General features: G+C 44.4%; 1 protein-coding gene across 1 annotated transcript; it reads left to right on the forward strand.

Moving 5' to 3' along the window:
• Positions 1-1,372: 1,372 nt before the first annotated feature.
• On the forward strand, positions 1,373-19,205 carry LOC311290158 (tripartite motif-containing protein 16-like). Its single transcript, XM_084408478.1, has 4 exons — positions 1,373-1,403; positions 2,590-2,776; positions 6,037-6,084; positions 18,637-19,205. Exons 3-4 carry the CDS (start codon positions 6,051-6,053, stop codon positions 19,158-19,160), a joined length of 558 nt encoding a protein of 185 aa, XP_084264604.1. The 5' UTR covers positions 1,373-1,403; positions 2,590-2,776; positions 6,037-6,050; the 3' UTR covers positions 19,161-19,205.
• Positions 19,206-20,266: the final 1,061 nt, after the last annotated feature.

The raw sequence follows: 20,266 nt of genomic DNA on the forward strand, positions 1-20,266 counted from the left end.
GGGAACGTCTCTGGTTACTCACGTAACCGTAGTTCCCTGAGAGGAGGGAACGAGACATTACGTAGACTGCCGTGTGAAAAGCCTTCAGCCTCAATAGCGCTCGTTCAGTCGAAAGATTCTGAGGTTTTTGGCGCCCGATGTCACCTATATTGGAGGCTGTCAGCCAATCAGGTGAGGATTTGCAAGCAAAAGAGTTATTCAAATCAGGCTTCAGCATTTCAAGGAAAATGGATTTCCCCATACGTAATGTCTCATTCCCTCCTCTCAGGGAACTACGGTTACGTGAGTAACCAGAGACGTTCTGGGTTCTAATCCGCACTCGTATAGTTTTTTTTGTTTTTTTCTCATCAAAACCAATTATGTTTATCGGTGGTTGTATATCAGGCAGGGACACGCGTTTGTGTGCATTTTGTTTTGTAATTTCACCGGAACAAATAGAGAGTCTCCACAATGGATTGAAGCGCGCGTCCGAGTGAAGACTGTGCGCGAGGCACAAGAGAACATAGTATCCGCGCCACTGATCGCAGCGGCAACGAGCACTTTGATCACTTGATTTAAAAAACAACACATTTCAGCACTAGATCACCTTAACAAACTAAATGAATGCTCTGCTAGTTAACTGGAGATGTTTTATGTATTTGTATTGGTACATTCGTGCCGCGAGATGTTTCAAAAGTGGTTTCAAAAGCCACCTTAAGATGACTGTTTTTTAAAGTCATCGTTAATTGTAATTGTATTGTACTTTTGGCTTGTGTAATTGTTTAAGTTTTGCCCAGCAGCCTAATCATACCTATAGAACGGTGTATAAAACAATGAATAAGAAAAAAATATATAAGCACCACGGCAGTGTAGGGGAATTACAGTTAAATCACATTAAAAGCAAATTATATTCCAGTCCAAATATATTCAGTCATGCAATGTAGTAATTAAGATGCAGTATTACTGCTGTTTTTAAGGTATTGTCTTCTCTGTAACTTGTATTCTTGGAGTGTCATTCTGAGACTGACATTTAGTCAATGTTTTATTATTTGTGACTTGCACACACCCATTTTGCTCATGTCACTTAAACACAGAACCAGGAAACAACTGAGTTCAGGGAAAGAGAAACTTAAGTGTAGTTGTGTAGGAAACAGAAATCTACTGAGTTCAGGGAAAGAGAGACTTAAGTGTAGTTGTGTAGGAAACAGAAATCTACTGAGTTCAGGGAAAGAGAAACTTAAGTGTAGTTGTGTAGGAAACAGAAATCTACTGAGTTCAGGGAAAGAGAGACTTAAGTGTAGTTGTGTAGGAAACAGAAATCTACTGAGTTCAGGGAAAGAGAAACTTAAGTGTATTTAAGCTGATGGATGAACATGTAACCACAATACTGTATCAGCTGCAATATACAGAGGACAGAGAAACAGGTATGAACTTAAAACTAGGCACTGATAAAGTAATACTAACAGGCTCATTTCTGATGTGTTTGTGTTGTGGGATTGTGGAGCTGTAGATAATATCATGAAAATTGTCCCCACAAATGTAATATTGTCATAACATTACAAATATGTTTTTTTTTAAGGGAAATCACTTAAATTATCATACAGTACATGGGTAGTTGACAAGTTACTTCCATTTACCCTTTTTCAACATTAAATGTGCATGATTGTACAAGGGAAAGTGTATATTTACTGGTCACCATTAATTTTATTTATCACAATTATTAATCACCTTTCAGTTTCATCAAAATAGTGCTGTAACATTAACTATTCAAAGTACAAATTAACCATGTTGTGGTTAATATGAGGTCATAAAAACTGCATGTATAATAATTTTGTTAGTGAATTTAGTGTAGAGAAACGTTTAGCTTGAAATTTTGAAAACTGATTTCTTAATTCAAAGACAAATACCTACATAGCTGTGTATTGTTTTTTTGTTTGTTTTACTTTTTACCAAAAATTTAAAGATGGGACAGAAAAAATCAGTGAAATCTGGTGTAGCAATATACATTTAAATGTAATTTAATAATTTAAATGGGGCCTACACAGAAAAACCTACAAGTAATTATGACATACAGAACAGACCATTGTTTGAATTTGTTGCTCAGATTATTCTTGAGAAAACACGATAGACTTTAAGCAGTAGAAGTGCTGTTTCTGCTATCCAAATGTGTTTAGGCACAGTAAGCATTTAAAATAGTTGTGAAGTAGTTTTTCAAATTTTCTGCATTTCTGAGCACTGCTGAGGAACATTTGTTATTTTGTGATTGGTGATATTAAGAGCATATCTTTTACATGTCTTTTGTTTAGTCACTATCATTGTGTAAATAATCAGGTCTATGCACATCTATAGTTGATGTTATCTAATGCTGTCTGTTTCCATTATATAGCTAAAAAATACCATAATTCGGATATAATTGCATATACAACAGCAAGTTCTTCTTGTGGGGTCCTTAGTACGTTATGGCGTCAGACATCCATGTCTCAGTAAATAAGTTACCTTTAAACTACCTCAACCTACTTTTCCTGGATTCAGCTGGTCACATGATGGTTTATTGGCTCATGGCCTGTGTGAAATGCCAGTAAGAGCTGATTGTGATGTGTGTCCTAACAGCGCACTGCACAGACAGCAGTGGAGGACAGAGTGAGGATCTTTACTTAGTTCATACAACACAGCGGATCAGAGATCAGGAAAAGTCTGCCGTGAGTCGAGCTGAAGGACGGAGATCAATGATCTGAGGAGGAGAGACGCTGAGCTGGAGCATCTTTCACACACACAGGATCACATCCATTTCCTGCAGGTAACAGAGATCTAGAAGAACATGTCTGTGGACTTGAGCAAGATCCTGCTTGACTGGAGACTCAGAAACAGAAATCCTCCAGTTTAATCATTAGTCAGACTCTCATCTTCTTTTGAATAAGGCGGCACTTGGATTTCAGCTCTGGAAATATCTTAGAAAAGATTTAATGAAATCTTTGACTTCTGATGCTGTAAAAGTGCTTGATTGAGGAGAGGTACTAAAACATAATTCACCAAGAGCGACACAAATCTGACAGTAGTGCAGGTTATTGATTAAGTGTGGAGGTGATGAGTTTTGATTTCTGTTTTCTGTAGAGTTTCCAGTCTCTCTCAGCTCCTCCTGAATACAGACGTAAATGACAATCCCTTCAGTTCTATCTCCTCTTTTGATTCGTGAGAGAATCTGTCCATCAGCTGAGAGACAAACTGGAGGATTTCTGCAAAGAGGAGCTAAAGATCTCTGACAGAGATTAATCTGCTTTCAGAAATGAGTACTCCATCTAATATCATATAGAACATATTAGAAATGTCTTCCCAGATAGCAAATGATATCTGGCCTAGTTGTGGCCCACATCTCCCACACTCTTCTGGCCCATATACCGCATGGAATGACGGCGATGAATCAACCTGAGAGTGGCTGGCAAAAACATATCTGGGCCAACTATGGTGTGCTATTTTAATTAGGAATGAATGCAGGGATCATTTTTGTTAACACTATTTTAATAGTACACTTTAGACTTTCTACTGAATTTGTAACTACATGTCAATTACCAGTCATTAAATTATTAGTAGATTGTCTACTTAAAATCTGCCAACATCTTGATGCTGCCCCAACAGACATTCTACTAAGTAACTTTGCAAGTATGTCAATTTATTCTAATAACCCGAACCCTAACCTAACAGTCTACTAACACTCTAGTTTACATGTAGTTGCAAGTTAATAGGCCCTATCTTGCACCCAGCGCAATTGACTTTGCACACCGACGCATGTATCATTCCTATTTTGCACCCAACGCACAGCAGACTTTTCCCTCCACAGACGCACGTCGGTAAATTAGGGAATGAACTTGCGCTCCCGGCTCCCGGTTCAGCGAAAAGAGGAGGTGTGTTCCGGCGCAAACGTTCCCTGATGCTATTTTGCAGGTTTAGAAAACAATTCCGCCACTGACCAGGAAAAACCTAGTCTAAAGTCAGTGACGCGTTGCGCATGTTATTCAAATGCTATTTTGAGGGCGCATGCTTAGCATAACGTAGCGTGTGCACAACGCGCATACACTTTGATTCTCTCATCTACACAGAAGCAGCAGTTTTCATTTTTGCAAATCATAGGCTACATTATTACAAGGAAAAATATTAACACACGAGGGAAATCATTGTTGTGTCCATGAAGATGTGAAAAAATAGGCATAAATCTAGCTTACACATTTACCCAAATTATCATACGCCTGTTTAACCGAAGCTAATTTGGGTGGGTTTCTCCCATCTCCAATGTCACTTCTCTGTCTTTTACGGCTCTATCAAGAACGTCAGTCTCCTCGGCTGTGAACCGCTCCTGCCGTGCGCCTGGCAAATCCGCCATTATAATAGCAATCCGCCATGGAACATGCGCGCCTGCTCTTAAAGGGAATGTGAGATGTCGCTCTGATTGATTTATTTCACGTTACGCCCAAACCACACCTATGAATAATGAAGCTACTTCAGACCAACCCATTTTACATTTGCGTCGGGCGCAAGAGTAATTTATCCCGCCGGTATAATCAAGAGGTCCTCGTTTTGGTCTATAAAAAAATAAAGCATTTAAGTTAAATATAAATTATCACTTGAGTGACAACTGCGTGATCTGACTGCTGTGATCAGTTTGTATATTAAACTTAAATTCAGGTTTGTTTTTTATTTTTATTTTTTAAAAATAGCATGGCATGGCATGATGTACATACATAAAACTACGTCGACTCCGTTGCTATAGAAACAAAGACGCTAAAATGCAATCATGCAATGAGCTTCTCTACTACTTATTGTGAAATTAATTTCTTTATATTTGCTATTAGTATTATCCATACTTCAAAATCCTTATGTTTTTATTCAACTATGTGTGGGCCTAATGAAAAATACGGGACAAACCCCGTCCCTTATTGATTTGATACGGGACGCATCATCTTACTTGTAAATACGGGACGATTCCGTATTTTAAGGGACGGGTGGCAAGAGGAACCTTATGTACAGATTAGAGATGCGCGGATGGGCTATTATTTCATCCGCAACCGCGTCACAAAACTCATCATCCGTCCGCCATCCATCCGCACCAACGTTTTTGACCAATTTTCAAAAACACACCCGCCCGCCATCCGCTGATTGGTGTATACATATATTTTTCATTTGATTAGTTCAACCGCCCGCCACCCGCCCGAATTTAATTAAAATATAATTTTTCATCACGTCATCCGCCCGATCCGTGGTTTATCCGCGGAGTCCGCGGCTGTAACCGCAAACCGCGCATCTCTAGTACAGATCACTGTGGAAAAATTACTATAGCCATTAAAGAAGGAACTCTTACCAGGCAAAATATCATTAAGCACTTTTTTTCTGACAAGATTTAGTTTCTTGATGCTGTTATTATTTTTGTCAAATATTATCATATTCACTCAACAGCAAATATGACCTGAATAAAATAAAATGGCTTTATTTTAAAATGTTCTGTATACACGCATTAAATCCATCACATTTAGGTTTAAAATCATGTGATTTAAAATGTTGTAAAATTAACTATTTTGCATGTATGTAGAGAGAAACTAGGAAAGCATCACATTTATGTAAATAATTACTTATTCATCAATAATTACTTATTACTATTTATCAGTAGGCTACTACTACTACACAGGTTAGAACATCATCTCAATACAATATTGAGCACGTCACTTAAGTCCAGCGCATGCGAATGCGAATTATAGCCCAAACACACCTCCATCCAGTACGTATTGGATAATCCAGCTACGTCATCGTGCTACAGGCTGCAGCGAGGGGTGTCTTGGTATAATAGCAACAGCACCCAAGATCCGCCCACAAAGTTACTTGCGTTTCGCGTTTGATACTTGCATTTCAGATTGTTAAAATAGGGCCCAATAAGTTAGTTGACATGTAGTTGCTTTGTTGTAGCAGTAACTTTTAGTTAGTAGAATGTCTAAAGTGGACTATTGAAATAAAGTTTAAACTCATTTTCTCGTGACATAACAGCTGCACAACCATGTCTGTTGATTTCCACAGTCATATTCAGCAACATGGATCCCAGGACCAGAAACGACTTCCTACAATGTAAGCAACTAAGAAAACAAGAACGTATCCTGTTACGAATGTAACTTTGGTTCCCTGAGATAAGGGAACAAGACATTGTGTCAGTAGCTGACCCTATGCGGGAAACACCTTTCTCTGAATTTTCTGAAGCCCTATTAAATCACGCCAATGTAACACACTGGCCAATGGCGTTCGAGCAAGCCAAATGATGGGTTGTCCTGCTTATAAAAAGGGCACAGCATTGACCTCATAATCTTTCAACTGACAGTGAGTCAGCATAGCATGGTTCAAGCCATTGTAACTTATGCCAAGTTGTGTAACTTATTGTATAACTAGCAAAACACAAGAGCACAGCTGTTGACAGAAGATAAGCCACCTACACAGGTGATATAAGGGTGTGTTCACACTTGTAGTCCGGTGCACTTGGTTCATTTAGTCCATACCAAAAAAAATAAACATTCAGTCCTGGTCCGCTTGGCGTTCACATTGACATTTGAACACCGAACCTAAAGGCATCACAACGACCTGATTGGTCGGCTTTCATTACATTTATTTTGTGACGGAACTTACAGAACATCCAAAACAATGTTGTGTGCTGGACTAAAATGCCTTATGTGCGTAGCTACATATGATGGTATTTTGACCAAATTAGAACTTGTGAAGAGCTTTTAAAATGTGTAAAGGAGTCAAAACAGAGGCAGGAATCCCTCCATCACACTCAATGAAGATCTGCTGTGAGGAGATGCAGTTCTGATGCCTGTACCGAACTGTGATGGACAACATCGCGACTATGACGAGAAAAAAAGTCTCGGTTACATATGGTAACCTTCGTTCCCTGAGGGAGGAAACGGAGACGTACGTCGTGGTGACTGACGAATAGGAATCCCTACCAAAGCGCCACAGCTGCTGCACCCCATCCAGCACCCTGTGTAAGCCTCCACACTGTTGTTCCGTGATAACCCCATACAGTGAGATTATTGGATAACACTGGGAAAGCGTGCTCGATCTGAGGGAGAGGAACGCTGCGGGAGACACATTCTTAAGGAGAGTTAAGTGGGAATACACATATGGACTAACCCGAGGGTTGTACTGCATATGAATAGTGGGTGACTTAGCCCAAGGGAAGACACGAGCTTCCATTTAGGAGCAGCCGTGGAGAATATACACACATGGGATCCCCGTAGGGTCAACCATATGGGACCCAGCCTAGACCCGGTTCTCAAGGATTCAGCGGATAAAGGTCTGGCACCGGACGCTCCGCCATGTCCGGGCCGAGGGTGTTGGAGGACTCAACAGGTTTGACTCTGAAGCAATAAGGATGCACAGTAGGGTGCAGCAAGCCGACAGAGCCGATACTCACAGTGCTTCTACCCGTTTAGGGTGAGAACACGGGAGGACACGGGCTCTACACGTAGGCTATAGTATCTAGCGAACGTGTTAGGTGTCACCCAGCTCGCAGCTCTACAGATATCTGTTAGCGAGGAGCCCCGTGCCAGCGCCCAGGAGGATGCAACACCTCTCTGTGGTGCATGCAACCTGAGCGGGCAGGGCACGCCTTGAGCTTGGTAAGCCAAGGCGATGGCATCCACTATCCAGTGGGCCATCCTCTGCTTGGAGACAGCCTTTCCCTTCTGCTGGCCTCCGTAACAGACAAAGAGCTGGTCTGAGGTCCTGACGCTTTGAGTTCTGTCCACATACATACGCAGAGCACGAATGAGATAAAGCAAAGCCAGGGCTGGGTCTGCCTCCTCCAGGGGCAGTGCTTGCAGGTTCACTACCTGATCTCTAAAGGGAGTGGTAGGAACCTTGGGCACATAGAGTTCAGGCCGGGTGACAACCATGTTGTACTGAGGCCCCGGCCTGAACTCAAGGCACGATTCGTCGACCGAAAATGCTGGCAGGTCCCCTACCCTCTTGATCGAGGCCAGTGCAATCAGCAGCAAAGTCTTCAAGGAGAGAAGCTTTAAGTCTGATGACTGCAAAGGCTTAAAGGGAGCATCCTGAAGTGCTCAAAGCACCAGGGAAAGGTCCCAAGAGGGTTTGGAGGGCGGACGAGGAGGATTTAAACGTCTCGCCCCCCGAAGGAACCTGACGACTAGGTCGTGCTTTCCAACTGTTTTGCCTTCTATGTGGTCATGGTATGCTGAAATAGCGGCAGCATGTACTTTGAGGGTGGAGGGAGACAGCCTTTGCTCCAACCCTTGCTGCAAGAAGGAGAGCACTGACCCTATAGAACATCTTCGGGGGTCCTCCTGCGAGAGGAACACCATTCGACGAACAGGTTCCACTTCAAGGCGTACGCACGTCTCGTAGACGGCGCTCACGCAGAAGTGATGGTGTTAAGTACCTCTGGGGGTAAGTCACCTAGAACCTCCGCGTCCCGTCCAGGGACCAGACATGGAGTTTCCAGAGGTCCGGACGCGGGTGCCATAGGTTGCCCAGTCTCTGAGTCAAAAGATCCTTCCTCAGAGGAACGGGCCAGGGAGGGACTGTCACGAGGAGCATGAGTTCTGGGAACCAAGTCCGGGTGGGCCAATAGGGAGCCACCAGAAGGACCTGCTCCTCATCCTCCCTGACTTTGCACAGGGGCTGTGCAAGTAGGCTCACTGGGGGAAATGCATATTTGCTGAGGCCCCAGGGCCAGCTGTGTGCCAGTGTGTCCGTGCCGAGTGTTCCCTCGGTCAGGGAGTAAAACAACTAGCAGGGGGAGGTGTCTGAGGAGGCAAACAGGTCTACCTGAGCCTCCCCGAACTCTCTCCAGATCAGCTGAACCACCTGGGGGTGGAGTCGCCATTCTCCCAGGAGCACAGCTCATGACAGCTCGTTGGCCACACGGTTGAGCACACCGGGGAGATGGTGGGCGAGTTGCGACATGCGACGGGAGCAGTCGAACTCGAGGCAGTTGATGTGCCAATGCAGTTGGGGGCCCGCCCACACCCCTGACACTGCATGCCCATTGTACGTGGCACCCCAGCCGGTGGCAGAGGCATCTGTGAATACCACAGCATGCCTGGACACCTGTTCCAAAAGGGGACTCCTGCCCGAAGGAACAAGGGGTCTGACCACGGGCTGAAGGTCTGGCAGCACGCCGGTGTGATTGTCACCCGGTGAGTGCCTTGATGCCACACCCATCTCGGGACTCGGCCGTGAAGCCAGTGCTGAAGCGGTCTCATATGGAGCAGCCCGATTGGAGTTACTGCTGCCGCTGCCATATGCCCCAGGAGCCTCTGAAAGAATTTCAGTGGGACCGCCATCATGCCTTTGAACGTGTTCAAGCAGTTCAGCACCGACTGAGTGCGTTGCTCTGTGAGGCACGCTGTCTGTGCAACCGAATCCAACTCCATACCGAGAAAAGAGATCCTCTGCACGGGGGCGAGTTTGCTCTTCTCCCAGTTGACCTGAAGGCCCAGCTGGCTGAGGTGCCTGAGCACAAGGTCCCTGTGTTCGCATAACTGATCTCGAGAGTGTGCAGTCGTTGAGATAGTTGAGAATGCGAACACCCTGTTATCTCATGGGAACAAGGGCCCCCTCCATGACATTCGTGAAGACACGGGGAGACAGGGACAGCCCGAAGGGCAGGACCTTGTACTGAAATGCTCGACCCTCGAATGCAAAGCGCAGAAACGGCCTGTGTCGAGGAAGAATCGAGACATGAAAGTACCTGTCCTTCAGGTCGATCGCTGCAAACCAGTCTTGGAGACGGATGCATTCGAAAATGCGTTTCTGCGTGAGCATTTTCAACGGTAGCTTGTGAAGGCTCCGATTCAAAACTCGCAGGTCCAAGATCGGTCGTAACCCATCACCTTTCTTGGGTACAATGGAGTAGGGACTGTAATGCCCTGACCTCACATCGTCTGGAGGGACCGACTCTATCGCATCCTTCGCCAGTAGGACTGCGATCTCTGCGCGCAAGACATGGGCATCGGCTGCTCTCACTGTAGTGGAGTGGATGGCCCGAAACTTGGGGGGATGCCGGGCGAACTGAATCACATAGCCGAGCCTGATGGTCCGAATGACCCAGCGAGACGGACTGGGGAGCACTAACCAGGCTCGTAGAGACCGTGCAAGCGGGACCAAAGGGACCGTAGGCGTACCCGGAGTGGGGCAGCGAGGTAGAACACAGGGACTCGGCTCGGGAGGCTCTTTCTGGGAGGCAGCCCGTAGCGGAGTCTGAGTGTGCTGTGCAACACTTACCTGGTTCCACGAGGCAGGAGGTGCAGGAGGCAGCTTGGTTGCATTCTCGAACTGCACACTGCTGCCTGCTGGCAATAGAAGAGGCGGATGAGAGTGGTGAGGATTCTTTCCCCCCACTGCTCTCTGGGCCCTCTTCGGACCCAGAGATGGAAGAAACTGTGTCGGTCTCCCTCATGTTGGCCAGACACAGCTAGAGATGGCGTTTCTGGACCACCAAGGTGGACATCGCAAGACCCACCGACCGCACAGTCACCTACGAAGCGCAAGGTCTGTCACGATACGAAGTTCCTGGAGAACTTGGGGATCATGACCACCCTCGTGCAGGACCTTCAGTGCCTTGGCCTGATGGACCTGCAGCAACGCCATGGCGTGCATGGCAGAGGCAGCTTCCCCACAGGCCTTGAAAGCCTTGCCGGTTAAATCCAACGAGTACTTACAGGCCCGGGAGGCCAAGTGGAGTTAGAGCACAGCTGCATAGCAACGGCCCGTTCCACTGGCGGGATACGCGTGAATGCCTTAGCCGCCCCGCCATCAAGGGTGGTGAGGGAGGAGGAGCCACCAGAACGGTTTCTGGCAGTAAAAGGTGCTGTCCATGTCCCCGTAAGCTCCTCATGCACTTCCGGGAAGAAAGGCACTGGGGTGGGTTGCTGAGAACCAGAGCGCGCCACCCCGAGATACCAATCATCCAATCTTGAGGGTTCGGGACATGGTGGAGGGTTCCACACGAGCCCGACCCCATTGGAGGCCCGGGAAAGCATAGCCATCATCTCCGGGTCCGTCTCAAGCACCGCTGACACACCCGAAGGAGGAAGCGACGCCGAGTCGTCATCTGCGGAGAAGTCTGACCCACCCTCCGATGCAGCGATCGACATCTGGTCTTCGCTGGGAGCACCAAAGGAGACAACCGGTACACACCGCGAGGATGGTCCAGCTTTCTCCAATGGCAGCTCAACTGGCTGCGGAGCGTGAGAGGGGTGAGGGCTCCTAGAGGGTTGGTTCCCCAAAGGAGACGCGCTCACCGTAATCCTCAGGTCTCCCATGTCACTGCCCGAAGCAACCCTCTGAGGGGGATTGGATCGAGGCAGAGGCACGGGGACTCCGCCCCTTTGCAGGAACGAGAGTCTCGACCGCAACTCCGCGATGGTCATCTTCCCACAATGGGTACATGACTCATCCACAAAAGCTGCCTCAGCGTGTTTAATGCCTAGATACACGAGGCAGTGATCATGACCATCCCGTGACCCCAGGTAACGACCGCATCCAGAAACACACAGATAGAAAGTCATCTTTAAAAAGACGCGTTCTATCTGTATAAGCTCTTTTAGGGACTGCTCTCACTGGTGCTGAAGCACGCAAATGAGCAAATGATTGCACGCCAATGTGTATTGGCTTGTTTTAGTTTCACTCGAAGTAGATTGGCCTCTCTAGCAAGATTCCTATTCGTCGGTCACCAAGACGTACATCATAGTGACCGGACGATAGGGAACAGGTATGCTTGAGCATTCTGTCCTTTTTAGGATCATCTTGTGTCATCATGTCCTGTTTTTAGGTCGTTTAGATGTCTTTGGTCTGTTTTGCATTCATATTTCAGTCGAACTGCACCAGGGACTGAAATATGAATGCAACACAGACCAAAGACATCTAAACGATCCAAAAACAGGACATGATGTCACAAGATGCACCAAACAAGCGGACCAAGACCGCTGAAAAGATGTGTCTCGGTCCGCTTGTTTGGTGCACACCAGGGTTTGGATGGCAGTGTTCACACGTTCAGATTGTGGATTAATGAGCTAGAAGCCCATTTGTCTGCCTAATAGTAAGTTCTGTGACATCATTAATCTGCGCTTGCATTTAGGCTTGAGCGCGTCTTTGGTGAAGTCTCGCCTTTTTGTTTGGTGCTGCACGCTGCTGTGACCATTCCAAGCACGTCTTTGGTGAACCCTCGCCTTTTTGTTTGGTGCTGCGACCTATTGCGTTCCACTACAAACGTGGTTTTGGCTTCCTCCATCCTTACTGGATGGCTGTTGTGTGGGTGTCTGTGCCCTTCAGGTGCGGGTATGATGGGTTTTAATTGACTGTTGTTGCCTTGTTAAAGTGTAGCAACTGGTTAGATAGCAACTCGCCTGCATTGTCTTTTTTTTAGTTTGTGATTTGACGTGTGAATGACGACTGCTGTGAACTATTAAAGGGATGTCCTTTTATGCACCTGACCCCGCAGCTACGGTAGGTCAGCATCTAATTGATGACCTACCGACGACCTATACAAATTTATGTGTATATATATATATATTGTCTTTTAATCATTTGTATGATTTTCAGGAGAACTGCAGTTCGTGCAGTGACGTCACCGCTGTTTTGTTATAGGCTGTTTTGATGATGTTCTGATACTGCTGTGCACAAATTACACCTTCATATTCCCTGCTTACACACACTTCCTCACTGGATGCTTTGCCCATATTTAAGATTACAAACTATCTTGTGCTCTGCTCAGTTTGTTTGGATTTTTCTTGCTTTGTCGTTTTGAGGTTTTGGTTTGCAGTAGGGTTCATTTGTTTTTATTTTTTTATTTTTTTTATTTTTTCATTTGTTTTATTTTATTGTTCCTGTGTTTTGAACTGTCTTTTCGGTAAATATAATATTTGTGAATTTTGATTTATTTTGTATATTGTTAATTCATTTGAAATGTTTTGATTAATGTGTATAACATACATAAGTTTTTTTCCTTTTTTTGGTTGATTTTGGTTAAAGTTTGGTTATTTGTATTATCAGTTGTTTTCCTTATTGGATTGGGCCTATTAAGGTTCAACATCAAGGCCTGTTGGTGGATGAGCATTTGCCATCCACCTGTCAGCTTGTATAACCAGTTTATTATTATTTTGTTCTTCTCTGTGTGGCATGTGTGTGGTGTGTAGAGTGTGTTTTCTTTTTAGGAGCTGCAGCCTTTTTGGCATTGGAAATTGATCCTACACCGTGTGCCGTGACTGATCACTTCATTGGGGCTCTTGTGCTGTGAGTGTGTAGTGCGTGTGAGGGGAACGTATATATCTCTTTCGAGGGCACCTCTTTATAGAGGCTGCAGTTTTCTTTCTGTGAACATTGTATTTGTATTTGACTGTTTGAGGCTTGTCCCCTTTCTGTGTCTGGGTTTGTTTTTATAAATTATAATACACTTTTTTGTAATTTTGCATAAATTCTTGTGTCTCCATGTTTTCCTGTCTTTAGTGGGGAACTTGTGCACGGATAATATTCTCTGGGTGAAACTCCCAGGGTGGCATAGTCTAGATCAAAACATATAGTGTTCTTTGTCCCTGTGGTTGCTACAAAATGAACTGCACTAACGGTGGTTAGTTCAACCGCACTAGGGTTCATTATAATGACCGCACCAGGACCAGCAACCGCACCAGGGTTCATTTTAATCAAACCAAACATGCAAAATGTGAACACACCCTAATATGTATCAGTATGACAGTAACAGCTGTTAGTGCTAGACAAGTTGTACAATCAGAACACTGATAGCCACAATCATTGCGGTCAGAAGCAAGTAGAATTATTTAACTGCATTAACAGTGTGCTACACATTCTTGTCAAAGCTGACGACCCAGCCAGTTCATAGGCTTGTAAAATTATTATTCAATGAATAGTGGTCAAGTGAACCAGAACTAAACAACCTTGATGGTAGCTGTATCACCGGCACTTTCTAAGAATAGAGTCATACGACCTTAGCAAAAGCAACGAATGGCATCAATAAGTTATGCAAAGCAGTAAACTTGCCTGCTGTGATGCACAAAATGGTGGTGAAGATATGCAGAGGTGGCAAACACTGTTTGACACTGACTACACTTATCCTAAGTCAGCAAGCAAAAACACTTGACATAAACACATATTGTCTGCATCGCACGATAAATGTCTGCTCCGGCGCCATTGGATAACTATGCAGTGGCAATGAAGATGTTAACATAGACATAAGGAACCTGTGAAGGGAGTGAAAGATAGTATGTAGCAGCAATGAAAGTGCAGAGCACAGGCATAAAGGGGGTGCTTGAAATCATTGATATGACTTTCATACAGATAATGTCTGTAAAGCAAGCAGATTTAGTAAAACTGTGCAGTGGCAATGAAGGAGCTTAACACAGACATGAAGGATACAACTGCAGTGCTGGCACTGCTGCCATCACTCAAACATCACATAGCTGTCACGATTACAGGACTTAGTTGAACACCACGTTGCAGAAGCTTAACACCTGATCTGATGTGGCCGTAAGGGCTTCTAACAAGTGCTAACATCATGAGACAGTGGATACAGCTGTTATCCATCAACCATAGAATCATGTATCTCATAACAAAGCCAAAACAGTGTTGGAGGGGATTTTGACTGAGCGTTTGTTCAGTAATGAGTGAGCATATGTCAGCTGAGGTGCACCCCAAGCACCTCAAATCCCTGTGCAAATACATACACTATATTGCCAAAAGTATTGGGACACCCCTCAAAATCACTCAAGTGTTCCAATCACTTCCATGGCCACAGTTCTATAAAATCAAGCACCTAGGCATGAAGACTGCTTCTACAAACATTTGTGAAAGAATGGGTCGCTCTCAGGAACTCAGTGAATTCAAGCGTGGTTCCATTCGTGAAACTTCCTCTTAATAAATATTCCACGGTCAACTGTTAGTGGTATTATTACAAAGTGGAAGCAATTGGGAACAACAGCAACTCAGCCACGAAGTTGAAGGCCATGTAAAATCACAGAGCGGGGTCAGCGCATGCTGTCACCAACTTTCTGCAGATTCAATAGCTACAGACAGATTAGCTTCAGATTAGCTCAAGAACAGTGCATAGAGAGCTTCATGGAATGGGTTTCCATGGCCGAGCAGCTGCATTCAAGCCTTACATCACCAAGTGCAATGCAAAGCGTCAGATGCAATGGTGTAAAGCACACCACCACTGGACTCTAGAGCAGTGGAGACGTGTTCTGTGGCGTGACGAATCACGCATATCTGTCTGGCAATCCGATGAGCGAGTCTGGGTTTAAAGGTTGCCAGGAGAACGGTATTTGCCTGACTGCATTGTGCCAAGTGTAAAGTTTGGTGGAGGGGGGATTATGGTGTGGGGTTGTTTTTCAGGGGTTGGGCTTGGCCCCTTAGTTCCAGTGAAAGGAACTCTTATTGCTTCAGCATTCCAAGACATTTTGGACAATTTCATGCTCCCAACTTTGTGGGAAAAGTTTGGGGATGGACCCTTCCAGTTCCAACATGACTGCGCACCAGTGCACAGAGCAAGGTCCATAAAGACATGGATGAGCGAGTTTGGTGTGGAGGAACTCGACTGGCCTGCACAGAGTCCTGAACTCAATCCAATGCAACACCTTTGGGAAGAATTAGAGAGGAGACTGCGAGCCAGGCCTTCTCGTCCAACATCAGTGCCTGACCTCACAAATGCGCTTCTAGAAGAATGGTACAAAAGTCCCATAAACACACACCTTAACCAGGTGGAAACCCTTCCCAGAAGAGTTGAAGCTGTTATAGCTGCAAAGGGTGGGCCAACTCGATATTGTCGCTGTCGGGCGGAAACCTCGTATGTCCAAATTTGGTCAATTTCATATTTTTTCACAAATCGATGCTATTGGTCAGTCCCAACGTGGTTCTGTTTTTACAAATTATTAACCAATCTAAAGTGTTGAAAATAGCTTGAGAGCAAATCTCTTTACTCCATTGGACACTTCAACTGTCTGAGAATGCTCATAACTGTTATGAGGTTGGAGGATGAACCCAATCGCAGACAGTATGCAAGTGAACTACATTTATTACAGAAAAAACAGGGAAAACAAAACCCACAAGGGGGCAAAACAAGACAGGGTAGATATAAGACAGACAAGACTAGACTAGACTAGGACTCAGACTCAGACAATAAACTAACAGCTAAGACAGGATCAAACTCTTCTCACTAGACAAGACTTTCAACAGGTTACTCACAGATTGTTTCATACAATGAATGACAATGAACCGACACAGGACAGCAAACACAAGGGGATTAAATAGGGAGAAACTAATGAGGGAAACAGGTGAAGCAATAATGGAGGGCAGAACCACACCGCATCAAGTTCCTGGTCCAGGCGGTCTATGATGTTCTACCCAGCCCATCCAACCTGCACCGCTGGGGCTTGGCCGAATCACCAGCATGCCCCCTCTGCCAGAAGAACAAGGGGACCCTTGAGCACGTATTGAGTTGTTGCCCAAAAGCTCTGGGGGAAGGCCGATACCGCTGGCGTCATGATCAGGTGCTCAAGACTATCGCAGAGAGCATCTCTAGTGCTGTTTCCATCTGCCAAAAGTCCAGACCTAGGAAGCAAACCATCAGCTTCATTAGAGCCGGAGAAAAGCCAGGAACAAAGAAAGGAACATCAGGGCTTCTCCAAACTGCACAGGACTGGCAGCTGTCAGTAGACCTGGGCAAGCAGCTCAAGTTCCCCCAGCATGTAGTCAAGACCTCACTCAGACCTGACATCATCCTGGTATCTGAGGCAACAAAAAATGTTGTCATGCTGGAGCTCACCATGCCATGGGAGGAGCGAATGGAGGAGGCCTTTGAGCGGAAAAAGGGGAAATATCAGGACTTAGTCAGTGACTGCCACGAACAAGGCTGGAAGGCAAGGTGCTTGCCTGTAGAGGTAGGGTGCAGAGGCTTTGCTGGACAGTCCCTCTGCAGGGCATATACTGCACTCGGCATCTCAGGCGAAAGAAGGAGAAGAGCCATCTGTAACAGCACAGAGGCAGCGGAGAAAGCCTCTAGATGGCTCTGGATTAAGAGAGCGGAACCGTGGTTGAGCTGCCAGGGCACAAGCTGAGGCTTGATCAACCTCAGCTGGGTCGCCTGAGTGAGGGTGTCTGATGTTCGAGAGACCCGAAACACCCGATGACCTCAGGATACATCACTGATGATGTGCCCTGGTGCATCAGAAGATGTAGCAGTACAAAAAAATACTTGAATTGAATTAAATGTTTTGGATACCAGCATTAAATTATTGTTTTTATTATTATTTTACTGACTCGAAGTTGGCACTGTGCATGTAAAATACCCCAAGTAACAAGGTTTTAATTTATGGGAGAAAAAAGGTCTGTCTACTGGCGCCAAGTAAGCCTATCTTTGCATAACTCGGTCTGTTTTTTAGACAATAACGAGTGAAAATAGTTAGGTTAGATACATTTGAATAGGCTTGTTTTGTTCATATTCGATAGCTGTAATGCTTTGGTGCAGAAGGAAGCCCGTGAGCCACGAAGGTAAGTTTGCATGCAGATTAGGTATTAGACAGCCTAACGTTTGTCAGCTCATCGTGTTTTGTTCTGCTTCACTTAAACCTTATAGCTCTTAAACCTTTAAAATGGAGTTTAGGAAGATGTATGTAACCACAGTTGTTAGCTTTGGTTTACTATTGAAGCCTTTTCTCTTGTCAAAAGGCTCAACGCGACCGCCGACTTTGTTTGTGTGCAGATTAATTTCCGCCTATTTTAGACAGCCTAGTATTTTGGTATTGCATCACTCATATCTCTTAAACGTTTAAAATGGAGTTTAGGAAGATGTATGTAACCACACTCATTAGCTTTGATTAGCTCTTAAAGCCTTGTCTCTTGTCAAAAGGCTCAACGCGACCGCAGACTTTGATGATTTCCTGATTTATGATGGTTTTGGAGATACGAGGATTCCGCCCAACAGCGACGATATTAAACCCTACCAATTTAGTATGGAATGTCATTAAAGTCCATGTGCATGTAAAGGCAGATGTCCCAAAACTTTTGGCAATATAGTTTATATCATTTTCAGAGAGGAGGAATAATCTTGTTGCTGTAATCTCCATGCTCGGTTTCGCAGTTCTGCTGTGGGAGACAGGAGAGCATGAATACAGCAGGGGAGGGCAGCCAGCATGCAGCAGGTGTTTGTGCTCAATCCATCTGCTTTTTCTTCTAGCTTCTTCTTCAGGTGGCGAGAAGTTGACTGTTGAAGGATAAAGATTCTGAGGTCAGAATGCCATCATTTGGTGCACTCGGATGCTTATAGCCAGTGTCTTACACTGATATGATTCAGTAGGGCTTCAGTGTTTGTGGAGAATGGTGTTTCCCCATAGCTTCAGTTACTGACGCAATGTTGAGTGAACAGATATCGAAGAGGAAACTCAAAGAGTATGTTAATGTTCTGCCTGTAGAAGGTAAATGAAAACATTATAGAAGAGTTTTATAATTAATCATGTATATGATGATTTGCACCAAGTATCTGGTAAGCTCTAATGAGACACTGCTTATACACTAAACAGAAACCATGAGTTCAGCTACATAAAAAGATCAAACATATTCATAATTCCTGATTGTCATGTGTTTTATCCCCATCAGATTCCCATCAGCTCACTTTGGATACAAACACAGTGAATAAACACCTCCGTCTGTCTGAAAGGAACAGAGTGATTACTGGTACTCTCACTGAGCAGCCGTATCCTGATCATCCAGACAGATTTGATGCATATAATCATCAGGTGTTGTGTAGAGAGAGTGTGTGTGGACGCTGTTACTGGGAGATTGAGTGGAGTGGGATGTTTGGTGTGGATATATCAGTGTCATATAAGAGAATCAGGAGGAAGGAATGGGGAAATGAATGTTGGTTTGGATGTAATGATCAGTCCTGGAGTTTGTTCTGTTCTCCCTCCAGGAACTTATTCATTCACAATAACATACGGACTGAACTACCTGTAGTGTCCAGCCGTAGAATAGGAGTGTATGTGGATCACAGTGCAGGTACTCTGTCCTTCTACAGCGTCTCTGACACAATGAGCCTCATCCACACAGTCCAGACCACATTCACTCACACACTCTATCCTGGGTTTTATGCTTTTATTGGATCATCAGTGAAACTGTGTTGATGTATTAGAACAGATTGTTGAAAGATTTTACTGATAATACTTTGAGCTGCATGATAAGTAACAATGATTTGTTATAGTCTCTTATTTTTAGTTTAGTGTAATGAAAATGAGGTTCATTTTTTGTAAACACATGACCCAAATATACTACCATTTACTATTCTAGAAATCTATTATTTAAAAAACTTTGTGCAATGTGTAATCTGCTAGACTAACTCGGACTAGTCACAGCACTTACAAATGTGGAGAGTAATAGAAGCAATCAAACCAAGAATAGGTCTGTTAAATGATTAAATGTAAATTTGTTTTTTTTTTAAGCTGATGCTTAGAAATGTTAATATACTATTTAAGATAATAGGTGAATTATGTTTTTGTTTTTGTTAGAAATCATTGATTGGATATGGAAGTGTTGGGTTGATTACGACCCTTGGTTTAAGGTCGAGGAGATAACATAATAAAGAGATCTGAATCATTTTCCACCATTTCCATTTTTATTATTATTATTCAAAAACATAACACAACAAAGAAGGAAAAGTGACTTCAGGGCTGAGCCAGACAAAAACAATAAAGCAGGGGTGTCCAAACTCGGCCCTGGAGTGCCACTGTCCTTCAGAGTACAGCTTCAATTTGCCTCAACACACCTGCCTCGAAGTTATTAGTATGACTAGTAAGACCATAGCTGTGTTCGAAATGGCATACTATCATACTACTCATACTATTTCTGGATTATTGTAATGCTCTTATGGGTGGTTGCCCTGCACGCTTAATAAATAAACTACAGCTGGTCCAAAACGCAGCAGCTTGAGTTCTTACCAGAACCAGGAAGTATGACCATATTAGCCCGGTTCTGTCAACACTGCACTGGCTCCCTATTTAACATCATATCAATTTTAAAATATTGCTGATTACTTACAAAGCACTAAATGGTTTAGCTCCGCAGTACTTGAGCGAGCTCTTAACGCATTATAGTCCTACACGTCTATTGCAGTTTGATAATAACTAGAATATCAAAATCGACTGCTGGCAGTAGATCCTTTTCCTATTTAGTATATACGCGATAGTTTCGGCGCCCAGTCTATTTTTGCTGCGCCGCTTACGCTGAATTAAAG

The sequence above is a fragment of the Rutilus rutilus genome (assembly GCF_951802725.1).
Source record: "Rutilus rutilus genome assembly, chromosome: 4".
Classification (NCBI taxonomy): Eukaryota; Metazoa; Chordata; class Actinopteri; order Cypriniformes; family Leuciscidae; genus Rutilus; species Rutilus rutilus.

Bases quoted from the DNA above. Each gene is read 5' to 3' on its own strand.
- LOC311290158 (XM_084408478.1), top strand. From the start codon at position 6,051: ATGGATCCCAGGACCAGAAACGACTTCCTACAAT. The intron at 6,085-18,636 runs GTAAGCAACTAA...TATCCCCATCAG, and splicing joins CAGAAACGACTTCCTACAAT to ATTCCCATCAGCTCACTTTG.